Genomic DNA, 20,064 nt, shown 5'->3' with positions numbered 1-20,064 from the left:
ACAGTGCACAGAGCAAACCTGGTCATATCACTCACCTGAGCTTTTCCTAATACCTTACATTTCCTCTGTTTCCAATTTCACCTTCATAACCAACTTTTTAATCTCCCCCAACACATGGAAACAGAAACTAGGATCAAGGGAGGAATGCTGCCAAAGATTAGAGGTTTGGGGATTTACAACTGTTATCTAAAGGAAAACTATAGCAGGAGCCAATTGCTTTAGTCAGAAGTCTTTGTTATTGTAGAGAAGCTTTAATATATATGTTTTTGCTTTCTAAATCAGAAAGTGGAAGTCTAGTATTTTATGGGTCAATCAGAAGAAAAAATAAAAACAAAAGCAATTCAACTCCTAGTCACCCAATCTGGAAATCTGCTAAACTAAGGTCTGGAAAGCACTAACTTGGTAACAGATGTAGTGAATTATAAACATGAACTTGTCACAGATTATTGTAAAAAAAATAGGCAGGTGTCCTATTTTAAAACACATTTTTTGTTTTCATTATTGTTAATCCACCTTTCCTCTTACAGCTATTCAATACGAAGCATGACTGAAAAGTGGTACCAGTTCAGCAGCCTGTAGAAAGGAAAAAAAAAGAGGGGGGGAAATTACAGAACAATGTTGCAAAACGAAAATTGGATTTTAAAAGGTATTTCTGTTCAGCAGTCAAGCGGCCTGTTTTGAATTTCAGTGGCTATCTATCTGCAGCATTGAGGCTTCTGTGTCACTGCATACAGAAAAGGCTGATGAGGAATAGTGCTGTCTTCCTCCATTCCTAACCACAACATGGTAGATAAAGTCTGAAGTCATAGGTCAGCTGACAGCTCTACCAAGACTATTAAAATGCACTGGTAAATCTGGAAGGAAGAAACTTAAATAGGGCCAGGTTAGATGTTTCAAAGGGATGAGTGACTGATCCTGTTTTATGTTATGCCAGACAATGCTAATAGTTTAAACACTAGCTCTGTCAAGTAAGAAATAGATATATTATTGTCTGTGAATTATTAAAATTGACTTCACCTACTCACCTTTAGCCTTTTCTGGCTGAAAAAAAATATATAGAAAAAAAATCTTGCAAGGGAGGCACACACTCTTAATCTATTACTATTGTCTTCTTGAATCCTGTTAATATTTCTCATATTGTCTGCTTTGGTGAGCCCAGACACTATATGTGACAAATGAGCAAAAATTCCAGCTGATTCTAGGCATAAGGCTTTTTAATGTTTAAGTCTCTCCTGCCTTGCAGATTATTACTGTCTCCCCTTTCACCCATCCACCTGGAACATCAGACAATTTGGGGAGTATCCAAGATGGGCATAAAGGTCTATTTCCTGGTTCATGACAAGTACAATAGATGTTTACACCATACAAATAATTTTCCTGGGTTTTATTCAACAACAAAAACCTTAAAAAATTGTTTAGATCTACATGGCTCAATTTCCCCTACAACTCAAACATGCAAGCTCCCCTTAAACACTAGGGAAGTATTAAGGATGCTAAAAATCAATCAGCAATGTAAAATGCTTGAAGTTTTGATATGGTCAGAATCATTGCTAAAGTTTTTTAGCATCAGGTGGATACAGGTAATAGTGGAATACAAAGATGAGACACGGAAGGTGATTAAACACTGATCATGATCATCATAGGGTAGCAACATTAACAGAGGTCTCACCTCTTATGCTTCCATCATGAAGTTGTTAGTTTACAAATACTGACTCTAAAGGCAATACAGGGGAAAGGCAAAGGTTTATTTATTTAAAAAAAACCCTACTTCCAAACCTCCACTTCCTTTCAACCATTTGCCCCTTCGAGAGAAATTGTAAGTGGGGTAAGAACAGAGATATGAGTCTGAACAAAGCCACATTAGTGTGCCTCTTGTGGATTTTTGGATGGGAGACAGAGGACATAAAAATGTTGCATCTCTAGGATCCATCTACAAGGAAGCCTGACTACTCCAAAAAAGTAACTCCCCCAAAGCCCCTGATAATCTAATTTTGTTCTCTTTTTTTTTTTTTTTTTGACTAAATCACAGAATCACAGAATCGCTGAGGTTGGAAGGGACCTCTGGAGATCATCTAGTCCAACCCCCCTGCTCAAGCAGGGTCACCTAGAGCACATTGCACAGGATTGCAAATACATACTTCTCAAGTTTTTTTTCCCCCAGTATGAATTTAAAACTTTCTACATTTTCCAGAGGAATAAACTTCAAATAACCGAATAAATAAAAAAAAATAGTGGAAGAATGCTATTGTAATGTTTGGACTGTGAAACACTTGAAAAACATAAAATGCAGACTTTCGGAGTAAAATCTCCAAACCCTCACGCTTCCTCAGAACTGGCTACTTCTTTATGCATTTCCACTCAACCATGTCCATATGGTTCTTTGGTCCTTTCACACAGCCCTGGGGTGTCCCTCACAAGGACAAATGCATTCATGCTGATGACATCTTCAGCAGCAAGAAAGTAACACTGACATGTACTTTGCAGAAGGTGGCACAGGAGATTGAGAATTGGTAGCTTCATCCTTGAAACATGAAAAACATTAAGTGCTATGGCATACCAAGGCTATGCCCCAGCCAGACATCACTGATCGGAAGACTTAAATACTGAAAAGGCTGATTACCAAGGCATTTGCTGACCCAAACCATACCAAAACCATCTCATGACATTTCAGATGTAACACATGAATGTGGCTGTCATTTTCCTGTGCACCCACTGACCCATAAAACCAAATACAAACAGTAGAAGGCAGGCCAGCTCTTACAAAGCTTGGAGTAATTAGACATAGAAGCCTAGCCCTTGATTCCAGATTTGCTGAAGGAAACGTCACCTTAGGCTCATATCCTCCATATTCAAAAGTCATTTTTCTTTTCATATAATACATTTCACTCATGGTTCTGGGCTGCCACTCTAAAACCACTGCAAGAGTTGAGTTGGCACAGCATACATAAAAGATAAGGTTATAACAGGGTGGAAAACAGAGTCAAAGTGGGAGCATTTTTATTAACATATTGCTTGACTTATATTTTTAAAATCCTCTTATAAAATAAAAGTAATAGCTTCTAAAAAGGAGACAGATCTTCAGACATGCTCCAACTTTATATGAGAATAAGCAACTAGGTCTGTAAGTGACCTCAACCACCTCTGACATCAAGCTCTTCAGAAAGCCCAGCTCTGACCCTGCCCTGGTGGGAATGGCTTTGAGTTGAGCGCTCTGTCAGCACTCTAGTCTCATTTGAGGTGCTGGGCACTTGAAAATCTGTTCTGAACCATAATTCAGCTCTTTCGAACATCTAATCTCGTATAGGGAAATGCGAAAAGGCTGAGGGTAGTGGAAACCATCGGTGGGAGGGAATACTCAGCAGTTGTCACGAATGCATCTTTGGTGCTGACTGAGCCTGGGCTTCTGTCACGGCTTTTGCATGTTCCAGGCTTTTTCCCGCCCCTAGTCACTTCCCTCAAGAAGCTTTGCATTTCCCACCACAGCTGCTGCAGCCCAGGGAGTGTTTGTAGGGGACAGGCATGGGACAGGCAGTGATAAGAAAACAAGGGATGGTCCAAATGAGGGTGAGATAACAGGCGGAGATAACAAGCGGGAGGAGGAAGCCAAATGGCATGCCAAGGGAAGGGGGAGGGCAGAGGATAAGAGGTGAGATAAAGAGAGACTTTCCATGCATGAATAAACATGAATAAGAAGATAGGTGGAGGTAAGACCCCTACCACCACCAGGAAGGCAAAGAAGAATTATGAACAGGAAGCAGCGCTGCAGGAGCAGTCAGTTAAAAATAAAAACTATATGAACTTGGTCTAATCCCTCCTTGCTTGCACAGGCATGCTAGGAGAATCTGGGCTAAAGAAGCTGTCTTGAGGTATTTCAGCATCTCCTTTCCCAAGTACCATATTACGTAGAATGGGGCAGGCGGACAGGAATAATCAGTTGGCACCTCCTGAGTTCGCACGCACATTTGGGCTGACCATCTCAGTTCTCATCAGAGGTGAACTGCTTTGCTTCAAATATGAAGAGCCAGCAGTGCATGTAAGCACGCTCTTAGCTCCGAGTATGGAAACTGTCCCTATTAAATATTCATGCCCTTGAAGTGAAGCACTTGCTTGGTTGCTTGGGTGAATCAGGGCCTAATTAAGGAGCTAAACAGCCTTCTATTCTCATTCAAGTCTCCCTCAGTCCTAATCCTCCCTTCACCTATGTTTAATTTAAAAATCTATTTTCAGGAGTTGAGCCTGGATCTGTCACATCCAAGACTGCCATTAATTGCTATGCATCAGCATCATTTAGAAAAATGAGCAATGAAGAAAAAATAACAACCCTGGATGTCCTGCCTGGATGACAGCTTTATCTGTAAACTAGCTTTCCAATGGGCTCACAGTCTCTTTACCTACCCAGAGTGGAAAATTGCTTTGCCCAAAGTCAGTCACAGATTTCTTCAGGCAGTCCAAACATTTTCAAATAAAAACTATGGGTCTTGTAAGCAAACATATGGTGCAACGGTCAGGATAGAAAGCCAGTCCGACTTAGATCCAAGGAGGTAAGGAAACCCTTTTCCTCTGGCAAGTCTTGTCAGATAGTTGTGGCATTAGGGGATCAGAGAATAGAGTTAGAGAGACAGGCTGATGTTCTCAGGAAGATCAATGAAGATGTGAAGGTCACAGATGACACATGGCTGGTTTCAAAACCTCAGGAATGACAGCAGGGAAAGAAGTGGTGAAAGAGGAGAAGGAACAGAGCCAGCTGTGGAAGTTGCCAGAGTTTTGTCAGAGGCACAGCAGAGGAGAAGCAGGATGATGTAAAGAGAAGTGAGAGAGTATCTGTAAAGCACAGCGTAAGAGGACAGCAAACAGTGTTGTCCAGAGGGATTGCATTACTGCATGTGGCTGTCAAATACTGATGTAATGAGCTAGTTATGAAGCAAAAAGTCAGAAATGTGTGTGGGAGTGTTGGAGGGGTACATATTAGGTAGCTGCTCCCACAAAAAAGGAGGCAAACTAGGACTCCTAATTTTTATGTGTTAAGAGGATTAAACAAGACAGCAAGACTAGACATGAGCCTGCTGAAGATACTCAGCTTTGATAACATATTGAGAGAAAACCTGGAAGTAAAAATGGTCTTCCTATCCTTTCCTTGAGAAAGTAGAAACTTTGAAGGAAGAACTAAGACAAAGTCAGGATGAGAACAGACAGTAAAATGCTACCTGTGGAGGAACACTCGTGTTCACTAGAAATGTTGGTGTGCGCGCAAAACACAATGTCATTAAGCTCTCTTCCTAACTCTGCTGCTGCCTCCAGATCTCACTCAAGGTGTGTAGTCTTTCTGCTCTGTGATAAATTTATTTCAGAAACAGAAAGGCAGTGATACTAATTTTTTACCTATTTCACATGCTCGTTAAGAAACATTAAAAATATGTTAAGTACTTAGTGCCTCATAGAAGATGCTACACAGTGATAAATTAATAGTAATCAATATTTTATTCAGCTGAATTTGACATGTATGTGCTCAGCAATACCTCCAAAACACCTGATATGTAAAGCCTGTAACTAAAACAAAAAAATCTACTGCAGATTTTATTAGCAGGACAGACAAATAAGAGGAAGAGAGTGGCAAAGGAATGCAGAGATAATGTTGAGTCTGAAGTAAGGAATGATATAAATATTTTGGCTGACACAGCAGCAAAGTCAGCATGGAGGAGAATTAAGGACAATAGAGGTAAACATTTACTGAGGCAGTAGTTTTCAGCTGTTGACATACATTTTCAGAACAAGAAAAAAAAAACGGGTAAGAGAAGTCTGTAAGAATTATGACAACTTGGAACTTATTTAGCTGGCTGTTAGTGAGGAAAACAGACAGGAATATTATCTGAAGGTTATTCTTCCTTGAATGCTGCCATTTCATTTTCATGAGTAGTAATATAGGCCACATATTGACACTGATGAGCAAAAAGATCCTTGAAGAAGGGAAGCACGTGTTTCCTTGTACAGACGTCTCAGCAGTTTACAGTCACAGGCTGCTCTGAACTTAAGAGTAGGAAATGAAGCTTGTATGAAAAATAAAGTGGAGGTTCATGGCATTTAGGGTTTTGTGATCATAGTTTCGTTAGATTTTAAATGCTCTTTAGGGCAGGAACACTTAGAGGAGTTCACAAACGGTTTTAAGAAAGCTGACTTTGGGAGAATGTGATATACCCCAAGGAATTTTTACTGGAATCCTATGAAGTACGGGAAACATAAAGCTGAATTTTTAAAAAACATTTGAAGAGACTGAAATTTAAAGCTGTTCTGGTTAATTCTAAAAAGGAAAAAGGACAACTCAGGCCAAATGCAGTTAAGCAGAGATGCAAAGTTTACTGTATGCGAGATGTAGAAGACTTGGAAAAAAATAATATGTATCTATAGATATTTAGATACAACAATTATTTGAAAAATAAACAACCTAGTAAGGAGGAATATGAAACCTATTAGAAGTTAGAAAGAGCTGTTTGGAAGAAACAATTCCAAAAAGACAAAGCATCCTTGGGCACTGTGCCATCATGATCTATTCTGCTAACCATTAAACGGGGTTTCATTTATATCCTTGCTAGAAAGGACTGGAATAAAAGTGCGTAGTTTCTTAAAGCATATAACAAAGGGAAGAGGTTAGCATACCTTTTTTTATCTTTGAAGAAGAAGAATAAGAGGCTAGACAACTGCTTAAATATTAGTACGACATTTTCTCACTATGACAGGGGTTCTAGGGCTTGCTTAAAGGAAGGAAATTTGCACTGTTGTATGCACATCCTCTTAGACACATCCATGCCAGTCCATAACATATATGAAGCACTAAGGCAACCTACAGTTCCTACTCTAAGCAAGCTGTAGAATACCCACAGAAACAGGTGGGAAGGAGGGGGAAGAATTCCCTGTAACATACACAGAACATTAGATTCAGAGAGAAAAAAAAAGTTTCTATATGGTTCAAAGGTTTCTTTTTTTTCTTTAAAAAATTAAGATAGAATTTATTAAATTCCTTATATATATATATATATACACACACACACACACACACATATATTAAGTTCTGTGATGAGAGATCAGATCAGTGAGACTTGGAATTAACATTCATTGTTGCAGAAAAGGGCAGTGAAATGAAGTAAGCAAGTATAGAACTGTGAGCTTAATATCTGCCATGCAAAAATACTATAAGCAATTTTACGCAAACACCTCAACAGGCATAATTTGCTTAGAAGTAATGACTGTGTTATCCTTGGAGGGAAATTTCTGCTTGATCATCTCATTTGATTTCTTCAGATATCATTGTCATGCTGTTCATTTTGGAATCATTCTTTTTTTCTAACAAACATATGTAAAAGATATGTAATAATATATGTAAAAGAGTAGAGGACAGCAAATTAATTATCTTGCTGAAAGATAAGAAAATTTAAGACAGGTCAAAGCTTTCTAATAAACATCCAGGGGCTGAGAGATCTGATTCTTCCAACATCCTGTGCTGCAGGGTAGTTTGCTTCCAGCTGAATGAGATGGCTCATTTAATTTAATTTTTAAATTGTAATTTAATTTTAAAATTAATCTTAATATTATTTTTGTGAAAGTCAAGTTCATTGTTTAAGTCCAAGTATGAATTATGTTACCTGCCTGTAATTTGAACATTCTGATTGTAGCAAAAATAGAAAAAGCTAGTGAGACCATATTCAGAAGGATCTACATTTTACAGGTGAGTAAGCTGTAGTGAAAGTTATCTTTACATGTCCAGAGCAGCAAATGGATGTAAATTATGCCCTTACTAGCCAAGTGCTAAAAAAGTCTGCAAAATGTGTGAAAGCATCTTTCATACTTTATCAAGTTCAGTATAAAAAGCAAGCTTGTGATGAAGCTCCTGTGAAAACTGCTAATTTTAAGAAAGGCAAAAGTAATCATTTTTCTCCAGTCCTTGCAGCCATCAGGTTACAGTCTCCAAATACAGTTTAAAAAAGGGTCAGAAAGGATAGTGACAGGAACACAATGCAAGCCAAAAGAAATGATACCAATAAGGCTGCAGTTAGCAAGACTCAAGGAGGGAAGGAGAGAGACAGGCATTAGAAGCATTAGCAGGAATAGTTCCCAAGGCCAGTAAATATCAGGGGGCCCCAAAGCAGTCAAAAGCAGAGTGAAGAGATTTAGAGTCAAGGCATTCAAAGGGTCTACTTAGTTTGACCAGAAGACAGTCTCACATTTCAAGGTTTCTTCTTCAGTACAGCTAAGCTTTTCAGTGGGAGGCCTTGACCCTAGGGATCACTAACTGAAGGAAACAAATGTGTTTTCAAATGAATGTATTGGCACTGTCTGAACTGATTGCATACAAGATTAAATGATATTTATTTTCACTCTCCAGAATATCATTTTAAATTTTAGAGAGACAGGCAGACAGAAATGTTTCCAAATAAGACATGAGAATCCGAGCATTGGATTTGCTATGCCCGCTAGGATTCAACAACAGAATTCCTGCTAACTAATGTGGCTAAGCCTCCTTCAAAAATGTCAACCTGAGGCTTTCTTGCCTTCAGAAATCTTGTTGAGGGTGGAGAGAGGGGACATGTGCAATCACTCCATTTCAGTTCCATCATTACATTTTCTTGCTTTTTGGCCATGGATTAGATTTCGTTTCAGCATTTTCCAATTGCACAGATGTGATTCCCTTACTGAAATAGATAGAAGTTTGTTTTCCTTTGATAAGGAGTAAAAGTAAATTCATAATTTAAAAAAAATGGAAGTCATTCTGAGATACTCTAGAAAGGGACTTTAGTTCCAGTGGTTGGATGCTAAGTTTATTGGAAATCCTAGAATCATGCCACCCCCTTTTTTTTCCATGCAGATGTAACAGACTCAAGACCTACTCAATTCTAAATCTTACCAGTTTTGAGAAGCGTTGCATACTTGAGAATTTAGGTCGGATCTTCTTTGTTTGCATCAAGTAGGGAAAATGAAAATAAAAATCAGATTGAGTGTTTTTACTGCTTCCCATTGGAGAAAAATCTCCAAAGAAATCTCCATTCAGAAGTTGTATGGATGACAGCACTATACAAGAAATGCAGTCGGTATAAAAATATAAGTAACTGTCCAAAAATCAGTTCACTGTTGTCAGTCAAGAGAAACTCAGAAGATGTAATGAGGATCTGATAGTTGGTGTCCCTGTCTTTCATTTCATACATGAATATTCTTGCCTTTACCACATGGACACACACGTCTTGCTGTTTCTGAATATGTGGGTATGACAGAGTGTGTAGAGTCAACTTAGAAAGTTAAATAAAACGCTGTAAATCAGGACAGGTGAAAACAACTTGGAATGAAACCAGGCAAAGACAGAGCAATCTTTGCCCTTTCATAGGCTGAGAAAAAATACCACCTCTTCTGTATTCTCCAACAAGTTAATGACAACATCTGATAGATTCTGCCATGTTGCTGCTGATACAGGAGTTTGCTAACAGTTCATCTGCATATTTCCTCAAAATCCATTTTGTACTTCTGCCCCCGACTTACTAGAGCAGCTTCACAGCCTTCTCGGGTTCCACAATAACAGAGCAAGGAGCTTGTTAAAGGCAAGAAAAGATGGGGTCAGTGGAAGAGAGAGATGGAGCCCAAGAAAAGAATAGGTGGCCTACAACAAATTAGATAATTTCGGATAAACGCCAATTCTCTACTGAGTTTATACAAAATGCTATTTATTAACTTTGTGCGTGTGTATGAGTGTGTGTGTGTGTGTGTGTGTGTGAGAGAGAGAGAGAGAGAGAGAGAGATGGCCTTGAAGAGACTCACCTGAAAAAGTATCCAGTTCCAACTATGGAGAAGTTGACTACCACAGGATGTAACACAGCTATGACATTTAAGATATTTTTAGACTGGGGCATATGCAATGTTTTCAGGAACATAAAAGTGATCTTGTTTTTATTGATGGAGTTGGAGAGGGTGGGAGGGAGTTTTGCTCAAGAGAGGATTTGTGGTAAATCAGTAAGGCTGGATTTTCATATCTCTGTGTCCTTTTCAAGGCACGTTCCACTCCATATTCTGATACCTCCCTGTACTCACATATTGACCTATCAGCAATTGCATGAGTGTTCTGGAAAAACCTATGTTTACGCACTGTCTCAAAATGGACAAGTGTATAGTAAGCCGAACTTAAAATCCAGAAATTGTGTTCCAAAAAGGGGACCAGCAGAGGGAAGACCATGGACAAAACTACTTCAGCAGAAAACGGTGAGCACAGGAATGAGGTGGAGGGCTTCAGAATAGCTATGTACTACCCGTGAATTTTGAAGAGTAAATAGGTACTTGTGAGTAAGAAGTATGACAAAGCAGGAAAATGGGTCTCATAAAGCACAGACTTGTTGGGTCAAGTGTCCTTTTCCTGTTTGGCAAGTCCTTTTGTCTCTGTGTCCTCCTTATCACTCTGACACCTTACCAAAGCACAGAATGACAGGCAGCCCTTAATGACTTCCTAGCGTTTGATTCTGATACTCAGGCCCAGCCCTCTTAAATAACTGCATAACATGAAAGTCTCTATTCCCTTCTGAATGTCCACTTTAGAACTCATGTTCATTTCTACACATGCAGCTCCCCACTCCCACCCTGCAATCTGTGTCAAGACAAATGTGCTCTTGTCACACCTTGCTTGTAGCAGGAAGTTGAAGGCAGCACTTCTGAATGCCTGGACTGACAGCCGATGCTGTGTCAGCAGCCGGTGGGGCTGGTATCACCCTCGCCAGGAGATGAGAACATCCTCTCTTGGGCACACCCGCTCCCAGCTAGCACAATTAGGACTATTGTTCTCTGTGTCCAGAAGCCAGGCTCTGTCCTGCACCCGCTCTGTGTGTTGCCACTATCCCGCCTAAGTTGTAAGTAGGATTTTTTTTCTCTCCTAACCAGCTCAGTCAATTTGAGCGTTAGTGGTCTGGTTCGTCTGGCAGTCTGTGCTGGTTGAATACCCCTGGCAGGCTTCACTGGTAGTCAAGATTCCTCGCGTGAACGAGCATTTACTAAGTGGGACACAAGCACACTCCTAAGCTTTTAAAATGGGTATTTTGTGATACCAAGAGTTACAAAGATATAAGCTGAGGAGGGGATGCTCACTGGAACACTTTCACTAAGACACAGAAGGAGGTATTTTAAAAAGCAAGTGTATTACAGTGTACACCTTTCTTCGCTTTCCCTTCTCACAGTCGGAGGAGAAATGATCACACACCGATTTGATACCAAAAGGAACAACAAGCTGACTTGAATTTTGTTTTGTTTCCCATGGGGTGATGTTCCACACCCCTAACGCTCCTCTTTCCCATCCAAAGACAGTGACCAAAACAAAGAAGTCACCTCAGTGACAGGGCAAATCTGTTTCTCCTGATATGTTGCTGTGTGCTTGGTTGTTTTCGGGTAGCTGACTGTGAGGGGGCCAACAAGCAGGCTAATTTAGAGCTCTAAAATCTGGCAACAGGAGTGCCATTAAGCCATTTTCACAGACTGCTGGCCAAATGCAGCAATTTATTGGCTGAGTGACTGGATTATTCATTTGCAAAGCTAAGAAAGAGCATTTTCTTACCACTTCAGTTGGCCTGTAGTATTTGTGATTGACTGTCACATGAATCTTGCCAGTCTCCTTGCACCGTCCTACTTCATTTTCATTCTTCCCTTCCCACCTGTAAAGAAGATAAACATTTAATCAACCCATAATTACTTTAGTGCTCTGATCTTACCAACATTTGGCCTGCTTTCATTTACTTGAGACTGGTGTCAATTCTCCCTGCAGGACAGTATAAACTCATTAGCTATAGGAACAAAGGCAGAGTTTAGACTTGAATGGAGCAACAACAGCTTTTGAAGTCTCTTTGTTTTGGTTTTTGATTCAGTGGAAGGTCTAGAACATAGGACTTACAAATTAAATACATAACGCTAGGGGAAAATAAAACCTCCTGATTTCAGAATGTTTTATGTATCTTCAAATAAATATAAAAATGAGGTTTTTCATTTGTGGATTGGTTCAAAGTTGTTTAACATTGTTCTTAAAAATATTTTTAATTCTTGTATTTTGGCCAGTACTTTCAGGAACTCTTTAATCTGTTAATTTTATGGAAGTGAAGCTCTGTTTGAATAGCATTAAGCTGCATAATCTAATTTGTGCTTAAGTAGAAAAAACAAAACAAAAACAGTTCTTGAGTTTTCAGCCCTAGATCAACATAGCATTTCACATACATGTACCGTAAATGATATGTACTACCTGTGAACTTAAAGTCAGCTACTTTGCCTAAATTAGTTTCACATGTGTTGAACAGTCTGCAGTTTGCTGTAATTTGTGTGATTTGATTGTACCATGAACTATTTTGTTAGCAACTGTCCTGGTCTAAAATTTGGGGTCGAATACACCACCAGAACAGAAATGGCTTGATAGGTCACTATCTCTGCCTTTAAAATGGCTGGATTTCAGCCTGGAAGCTTGAGGACAATAACCCCTCCCCAAACAAATGTTTCAGCTGATACTAAAAATCTAATTCATTAAATATACAAAACCCAGAGTTATGATTGAAACTCTACACCCTTCTTACTTTTTGCCTCTAAGTTTATCAAGGAGCTCTGAAATAGCTTGGCACAAAAGTGTAGTGATGAAATTCTTTGCTTTTTTAGGTTTAAGTAAAATCTATGTAATTTAAATCAGCACCGTGATTTAGACTAGTTAGCTTCAGTCATCAGCAATAAAAGAAAAGTGCCCTTTGCCTCCCACTTACTAATCATACTGACATATTTCCAGTGTTGCCTGTTCTTGGGATTTTGTCACATATTTGATTTTTTTCTTCCTCCCCCCCCCCCCGAAGCCCCTAGAAAAATTTAATTCTGTGACAACCTCAGCCTTCATTTTTTGAGTTTCTAGCCCTGAGGGCCATGGAGGAAAGTCTGAAAATGTGACCTCTGTGTCCCCCTGAAGGTTAAAACACTGAAAGGCAGAAGGTAATACCAAATACACATTATTACTAGTTTTTAAATGACATGATTTTTTAAGCAAAACCCATGACTTTTGGTGACTAGCAAATCCTATACAATGCTTGATACTGGGAACGCTTTACATTGAAATAATTTCCAACAGGTAATAGTACATTGAAGTCAGCTGTAAATGAGGAATGCCATAATGCTAAAGATGATTAATATATTAAACTTGTCTATCTTTCTTTTTTGCAGTTGTTCTGTTTGAAGCCTGCACTATAAAGTTTTCGCTCAGAAGCCAAAACTAACATTAGTCCCTCCCTTTAAAGGGCAGAGGGTAAAAATGTGCAGGACTCAAATGAGCTTAACAGAAAACTAACCGTCACCAGTAAAACAACAGGAAGTGCTTAGATCAGGAGACGTCAGTTGTTGGAGGTCACTGAGCAGAGAACCCCATTTAACACCCAACAGTCTCCAGAAAGCTTGACAGAGCCAGTAAAGACTCACTCAATGTGGCTATCAAAGTTATATAACAATAGAAATAACTTAAGAAGAAAACTCCACCCATTTTGTTCAGCCCAGTAATGTGAAAAGTTCACAAGAAAAAAAGTACTTCTCATTGTGAACAAAGTGGGAGACACATTTGATAGCAGCACTTTTAATTACTCCTGGCACCTCTGCACTCACAGCTGGGGACAACATACTGCTGATAAGAGGGATTGCATTGGGGCCAACCAGGCACCAGGAACAAGACATCCATCTATCTAACCAACTCCCAATTCCCTTGTCTTTTAACCACAAAGAAAAGAAAAAAAAATTTATTTATAGGCAAATTCCAGTCAGAATTGTTAACTGGAAAATGTGATGCCAAATTATCCTGAAGCATTAGCATGGTGGAAGAGACATGGGGAATCCTCACATTGTTGTGGTTTCAGATAGCTCCAGTCACAAGGACTACTCAGCTTTCTGCTCTTAGGGCTGATGCCCAAATAGGCAAGAAAACAACCTAATGTAACTTGGAGCTAAAAAAGATGAACCCCTGCTAGAGAAAGTCTGGCTAATCAGGGCTGGGCTAAATTCAGACAGGATGAGGAGCAAATTCCCCCCCCCCCCCTCCCCCAGCTAGTGTCAGAGCCCAGAGTTTGCAAGCATGTGACACCTGCTGCAGTGACGGGTTTGCTCTCAAAACTGATGGCATCGGCCACACTGCAGAAGGCTCTGCACTCGGAGAAAGATGCGCAAGACAGTGCTGTCTACTACTGAGAAACCAGGTTTGACGCCCCCTGCATCCATGCTGTCCCACAGAGTGCCTCGGTATTGGAGATGGGAGCTTTGTGAATACCCAGGACAATAAACATTGCTAAGTGTGATGGATACCACGACTATCACCAACTTCAGAAGCTTCCATAAAACTAACAAGTTGATCATGTTTCAAAAGCATGTTTTGTAGTTTACTTGTTTAGAAGATTCTTCACTTCACAAACTTTTATAGTCTGCATTTCCAGAGAAATGGGCTGCATTTAATTTATAAGGCTAATTTCATGTCTGCAAGGACCCTGCAAATCATTATTTTAATATTTACTATCAGCCATAGTGAACACTCCTTTTCCTCTTTGATTCTGAAGTTTCCAATTCTCTTGCATTTCCTACAGCCATCCTCTAAGATGGCAAGCTTCAAGCTATAAAAACATCCACAGGTACAGAGGATTTTCTGATGGTGAAGAGCTGGGGCACTCAGTGGGGTGTGAGGTGGGCAGAGAATGGCATAGGGGAGCCAGGGCAATGCATGGGTGGGGGGAACAAATGGTCCAAATGGCTTTAACTGAGTAGCAAACAAGGCAAAGTGCACATATTTTTGAAGTCACTAAGAAATCAACAACAAATAAACCTTTCACAAAAGCACAGATAAACTGAACAAGTATATTCATTTTGTCCCCTCACTTCATCTTTACCTGGAGGCAGAATGGATGTCATTTTATAAAATATTCAAAAATCATCAGCAGCTAAAGCCCTCAACCTCTTTATGGGAAATAAAACTATCACATGCACTTTTTAAATAAAATATATGTCAATGGAAAATCTTTTCACATTTGAAAACCAACAATAAATTACTTAAAAATAAAATTTTAGGAAAACTTTGCTTGTCTTTGACAGCTGACAGAAGACACCATTTGTGTGGACTTTTCAGATTCGTGGCTTAATTAATTGTCACTACACACACAATTAGCCAAAGCACTGCATTTGTTCTGATGTTTTATAAACAGCAACACTGACACCGTATAAGAGATCATTGACGCCTGTTGCAAGCAATCTCTCATAGGCAAATTTTAAATATGACTCCTCATATGTTCCTTGGGCACCAACTCAAACCCTGATTCAACAAAGCATCCAAGAATATAGGGGATGTTTAACTGCTATCTTGTGCTTAAACCTAAGGTGTAAGTATGCTACCATGTAGGGATGTACTTAAAGATTTGCTCAAATGCTCTGATGATTCAGGTCTTCAGTTTTTGTTCACTGAAGGAACACAGTTAAAACAGTTAATGTTGTTGTCATGAAATTCCCAGCATTGCCAAGGTCAAGTTTCAAAAATCTAAATTGTGACTCCCCATGTTAAAAGGTTTTAAGAAAGACTACGTGCTAGGTCCCCCTCTTTTTCTGTTTTCTTTTTTTTCAATCCATTTGGGAAACTTTTCAAGCTCTTCTCTCTGCTTTACTTAAAATTGTGAGAGTTGGTGATAATGCTTCCTTTTAAGAGGGTTTTGTTCAGAAGAAAATATTTTCCCAAAGAATATTAATGCTTCTGTGAAGATCAAAACATTCAGAAAGTTTCAAATAAGTTCCACTACTGTCAACTCAAAAAAAAAAGATGGTTTGACATTTTCAGAATGAAAAGATTTTGTTTTTCTTTTCTGACTGCCTTTTAAATTCTTTTAAAGTTTTTTTAAAAAGATGTTAAGAAAGAAACAAAACATTCTAACTGATTTGAAATAAAATATTTTTCCAAATGCATTTGTGAGAATTTTTTCATCCCACTTTGGGAAAAAAACTGAGGAATTTCCCACAAAACATCACATTTAATTCTCACCCAATCTTCCTATAGAAGAAACTCTCACACCTCTTATTAATTATCTGGAATCAGATAATTAAACTGTTACAGTCTTCAAGCCTTACTGTGAGTTCTGAAACTGTTATTAGGTCTGCCAACAGATAAAAACTCATATCAATAAGAAAGTAAAAAAGTCTGTTCAGCTTGAAGAATTAATCCCCTAGCTGAGGTGAGTTAAATGCCCCCTCCCCAAATGTGTCCTCTACAGTGAGAACAAGAATAAAAGTGGTACAGTCCTAAATAAGCACTGCTTCTGGTGTGAGTTCACCCAAGGAAGCTTCTCCACTGATGCAGCTGGGTTCTTACAACTATCACTCTTTAAAATGTCCCTAATTCATGTATGAGGTTCTGTTCCCTTCTTCCTGATCTGCAAGCCTGTGATTTTCCTGCGCTGTTAAGCACCACACACAGTCCCTGGCCAGGCAGCAAGTTCTTGTGGGCAGAAGCCAGACTTGAAACCAGTGGCTGCTGGTGAAGACTTTGGACGGCTCCTCTTCCCCCTCCCCATGCCACTATCACTGATGTCTCGTCGGCTTAGGGTTTACAGCAATCCTTCACATCTCCCGTGTGTTTCTGTATCCCAACCTTCCATTTTAAAATAGAAAGAAAACACAAAGCAAAACAAAAAAACCCTTCTCTCTCAGATCAATCTCAGTTCAACCTCCCATGTCACTGCAGAGGCAACTGCTCCAGTTGTGCCAGTAGTTTATCTCATTAGACCTTACAGTTCATCTGCAAACTTCTCCTTTTTAGGTGTGCATGTTAGTTATGGTAAAATCTGCACTGCAAAGCCAAATGACTAGAGTAAAATACTCATTTTTCCTGAATTAATTCTGATCCTGGAAGCAATGACTATTTCTGTAACAAATGTGCATGTATTTTTATATTAATAAAAAAAACAATAAATCTTTCCACTGCTGGGACAAGTTTTTTTCTTTTTTCTTTTTCTTTTTTACCTCCATTTGCAGACAGCAGTCTTTGTAGCAGTCTGCAAAGAACTCTGAGTGCTGTAGTGGTTTCAGGCTATCTTTGCAATCCTGTTCTAATTTAATAAGATTAATGACAGAAAATTAGTCAAGACAAGCGTTTGCCTGTTTCATTTACCCTGCTGCAGTTCAGATTATAGGCGGGAAGTGTTTCCCCCAAATATTACTTAATTAGTAGTAAGTAGAAGGGAAAGTAAAAGAAAAAAAGTGTAATACTTACAGGGGGAAAATATTTGTAGCTTAGAGGCTTTCCTGTTAGTACAAAGGACTGAATTTGAATGATTCAGAGGATTATATAAATTTAGTTTCAAATTCCTCCTTTGTAAAAAAAGAGTTAAACAAAAAAATACAATATAGATAAACTTCTGCATACACTTTACAGTCAATTTCAGAAAGAGAATACATCAGGCTTATTGCAGCTGTACATGTCATTATTTACAAAAGCATATTAAAGTTTGTCTCTCACATTTTGGCTAGAAAATACACTCCCAACATGTGGTAATGACTGGCTATAACAGAGCAGTATGTTATTTTTTTGGAAAGACCTTTTAGGTTGAGCTGTACAGTTAATGGGATGTGTTAGGAAGACAAAAAACTGTTAAAAATTATACTTTTAGTTTGTTGCGAGGCAGTAAGGATCACTTTTCTGCCTGTTCTCTACTGCAATATCAAGATGTGATAGCTGACACTTTGTCCCCTTTGCAATTTTCCCTGCCAAAGCACAAACCAGGGATGGCGAAGCGTCGCTGCACACTGCATTCTCAGGTGTGCTACGAGCCCTTGCAATTGCCACTGCATCCCCTTCTGGCCATCTCCTCCGCACTGCCACCAATTTTGAAAGGTATGCTGCACAGCAGTACGGGGAGGCTGTGCTGGCATGTACAGCAGTGGAAAGGGCACCTGGAAATTTCCCAGATAAGCTTTTGGGACTGTGAAATTTCATAATACCTGGGAAAAAAAGCAACTAAGCTTTCAGGGAGAGAGGAAGAAAACAGCCTTCCTTGCAGGATCCCATTTAGAGATCCATTCTGGTGCACTGGCTCTTAGCTGCCTCATAAATTTTCAAGCAGCAGATCAATGGGACTCACCAGTGGGGTCCCGCAACACTGAAGGGGAGGATTTTGCTGCCAGGCTACTCCCTGAAGAAGACATATTCAAACTGAAGGAGGTGGGATTAGAAAGCCCTGGGGGGTTTCAAAGAATGTGAGAGGTTACCAGCCATCCAGCCAAGATGACAGCGAGGGTAAAGAGTGTGTGTGTGTGTGTGTGTGTGTGTGTGTGTGTTCTGGAAAAGCACAAGCCAGCTTGACACCTAGAAAATTATGGAGACTCTTAACACAACTGTCCTGATCCTCAAAAAAGTTCTAAATCTCATGCAGTTTGAAAGATGAGCGATAGCTCCAGGATAAGCAGAGGATCAGTTTTTACGCTAACTCCACCCAGGGAGCAGAGGGAAGAAATTTGGCTAGATTATTTCTAAAATGATCAGAATTGCATTCCTCTCAAAAAAGTCAGCAGCAAAATTGTCACCAACACCTAAAGGTTCACCTCAGTACCCATATGTACAGGTATTTACATATCACCCATAATTGGCTTAAGGATATAGTTAATATATTACGTAAAGCAAGAAAGATTCCAAAAGAACCATGGAGATTAGCAACCCAAACCCTGTTTCTAAAAGTGATTTAGACACTTAGGCTCCTAAAAATCCATGGCATTGGATGTGATATAGACTATTATACCATTTTTGAAAATTACTTTATTGATTAATTAAAACAAATAAATATGTCTTTGTGCACATAAAAGAGCTGCCCTATATCATCAGTTGAAATAATACTGTTAAAATTTCACCAAGAGTAAAACCTGCAACTAAGTGACTTAATCTAAACATGGAACGCAATAATCACCAACCTGAATGATATGCAGTCCATTATATGAAACCATTCTGTCATACGTGAGTAAAAAACCAAACAAATGGGACACAAAATCCTGTGTATTAGGACCAATCAAATCTAAAATAAGTCTCTACTATCTTCTATATAACAAAAGCTATTCATAAAAGTACTTTCACTTGCTTCTGAATAATCCTTGTTCTTTTCTTTTGGTTTTCTAGAGGGTTCATTTTGCTTTCTGGAAAATACATGCTTATTTATCAGTCTTGGGAAATGGAGACTTCTTAGGCTAATAACAAAGCAAGGAGCTTAATTTTAAACTACTGGGTAAATTTACTCACATCAAATGAAACTATGAATAACGAGAACATCTCCAAATCACAATATTTGTGTATGTACTGACCTATACATTTCAACTTCTACTTTTAGGTAACCAAATTAAAAAAAATGTTGTTCACCAAATAGTCATTTTTCCTTTTGCAAAGCAACGCTGGACAGGGCAAAAAAAAAAAGTTCTCAATATCAGAAGAAGTCTTATTTGTACGGAACAAGCACATCTAAAACATATAATTCTGTTTCACTGTCATCGTAACAGAGTCATTATTCAGTTCATATCAATGCTTATTAGGGAGAAGTAGCTTGTAAAGACAAGAAGCAAAAGTAAAGAAAAAGGGAGGAAAAAAAAGAAAGGGAATGCAATCAATAGAGCTTCCACTACCCCCTGCCCCTTTACCCTGTCAAACCTCACTGCTGTTAAGGCATATTGAGCAACATGTGATCAAACAGGGGCATCACAGTGTCAAGAGATGCTAAAAATATGGAGAGAAACATATTCCTAGAACAGAGCTTTTGGGCTAGAAATTCTCTTTATACAGTCTCTCCCTCCCTCTATCAGAATTTTTTTTTCTGAAAGTTGATGCCAAAAATTGAAACCAGACTAAAAACTCATTGAGAAGAAAATGTTATTACCTCCTCAGCCACCCACTGGCTGTTCAAATAATATTGTATATATCTGTGCACTTCTGCATATTTATTGAATTTGTCAAATTTTTGTTCCCAAGTAAAACTTACTGGCCCTGTCAAAAGTTCACCAGCTGCACAAGTGACTTTGATGGCCTGAGGAACAGCCTTAGTG

General features: G+C 39.0%; 1 protein-coding gene across 1 annotated transcript in view; it reads right to left on the bottom strand.

Moving 5' to 3' along the window:
- GMDS (GDP-mannose 4,6-dehydratase) overlaps positions 1–20,064 on the bottom strand; it is a 435,614-nt gene that overhangs the window by 65,798 nt on the left and 349,752 nt on the right. Inside the window, exon 9 of the mRNA XM_067290783.1 lies at positions 11,570–11,666. Within this exon, the coding sequence (XP_067146884.1) occupies positions 11,570–11,666 (97 nt within the window). The remainder of the gene's footprint in view (positions 1–11,569; positions 11,667–20,064) is intronic.

Source organism: Apteryx mantelli, chromosome 2 (genome assembly GCF_036417845.1).
Source record: "Apteryx mantelli isolate bAptMan1 chromosome 2, bAptMan1.hap1, whole genome shotgun sequence".
Taxonomy (NCBI): domain Eukaryota; kingdom Metazoa; phylum Chordata; class Aves; order Apterygiformes; family Apterygidae; genus Apteryx; species Apteryx mantelli.
Note: the sequence above shows the minus strand (reverse complement) of the source record. Positions and strands in the feature narration are given on the sequence as shown.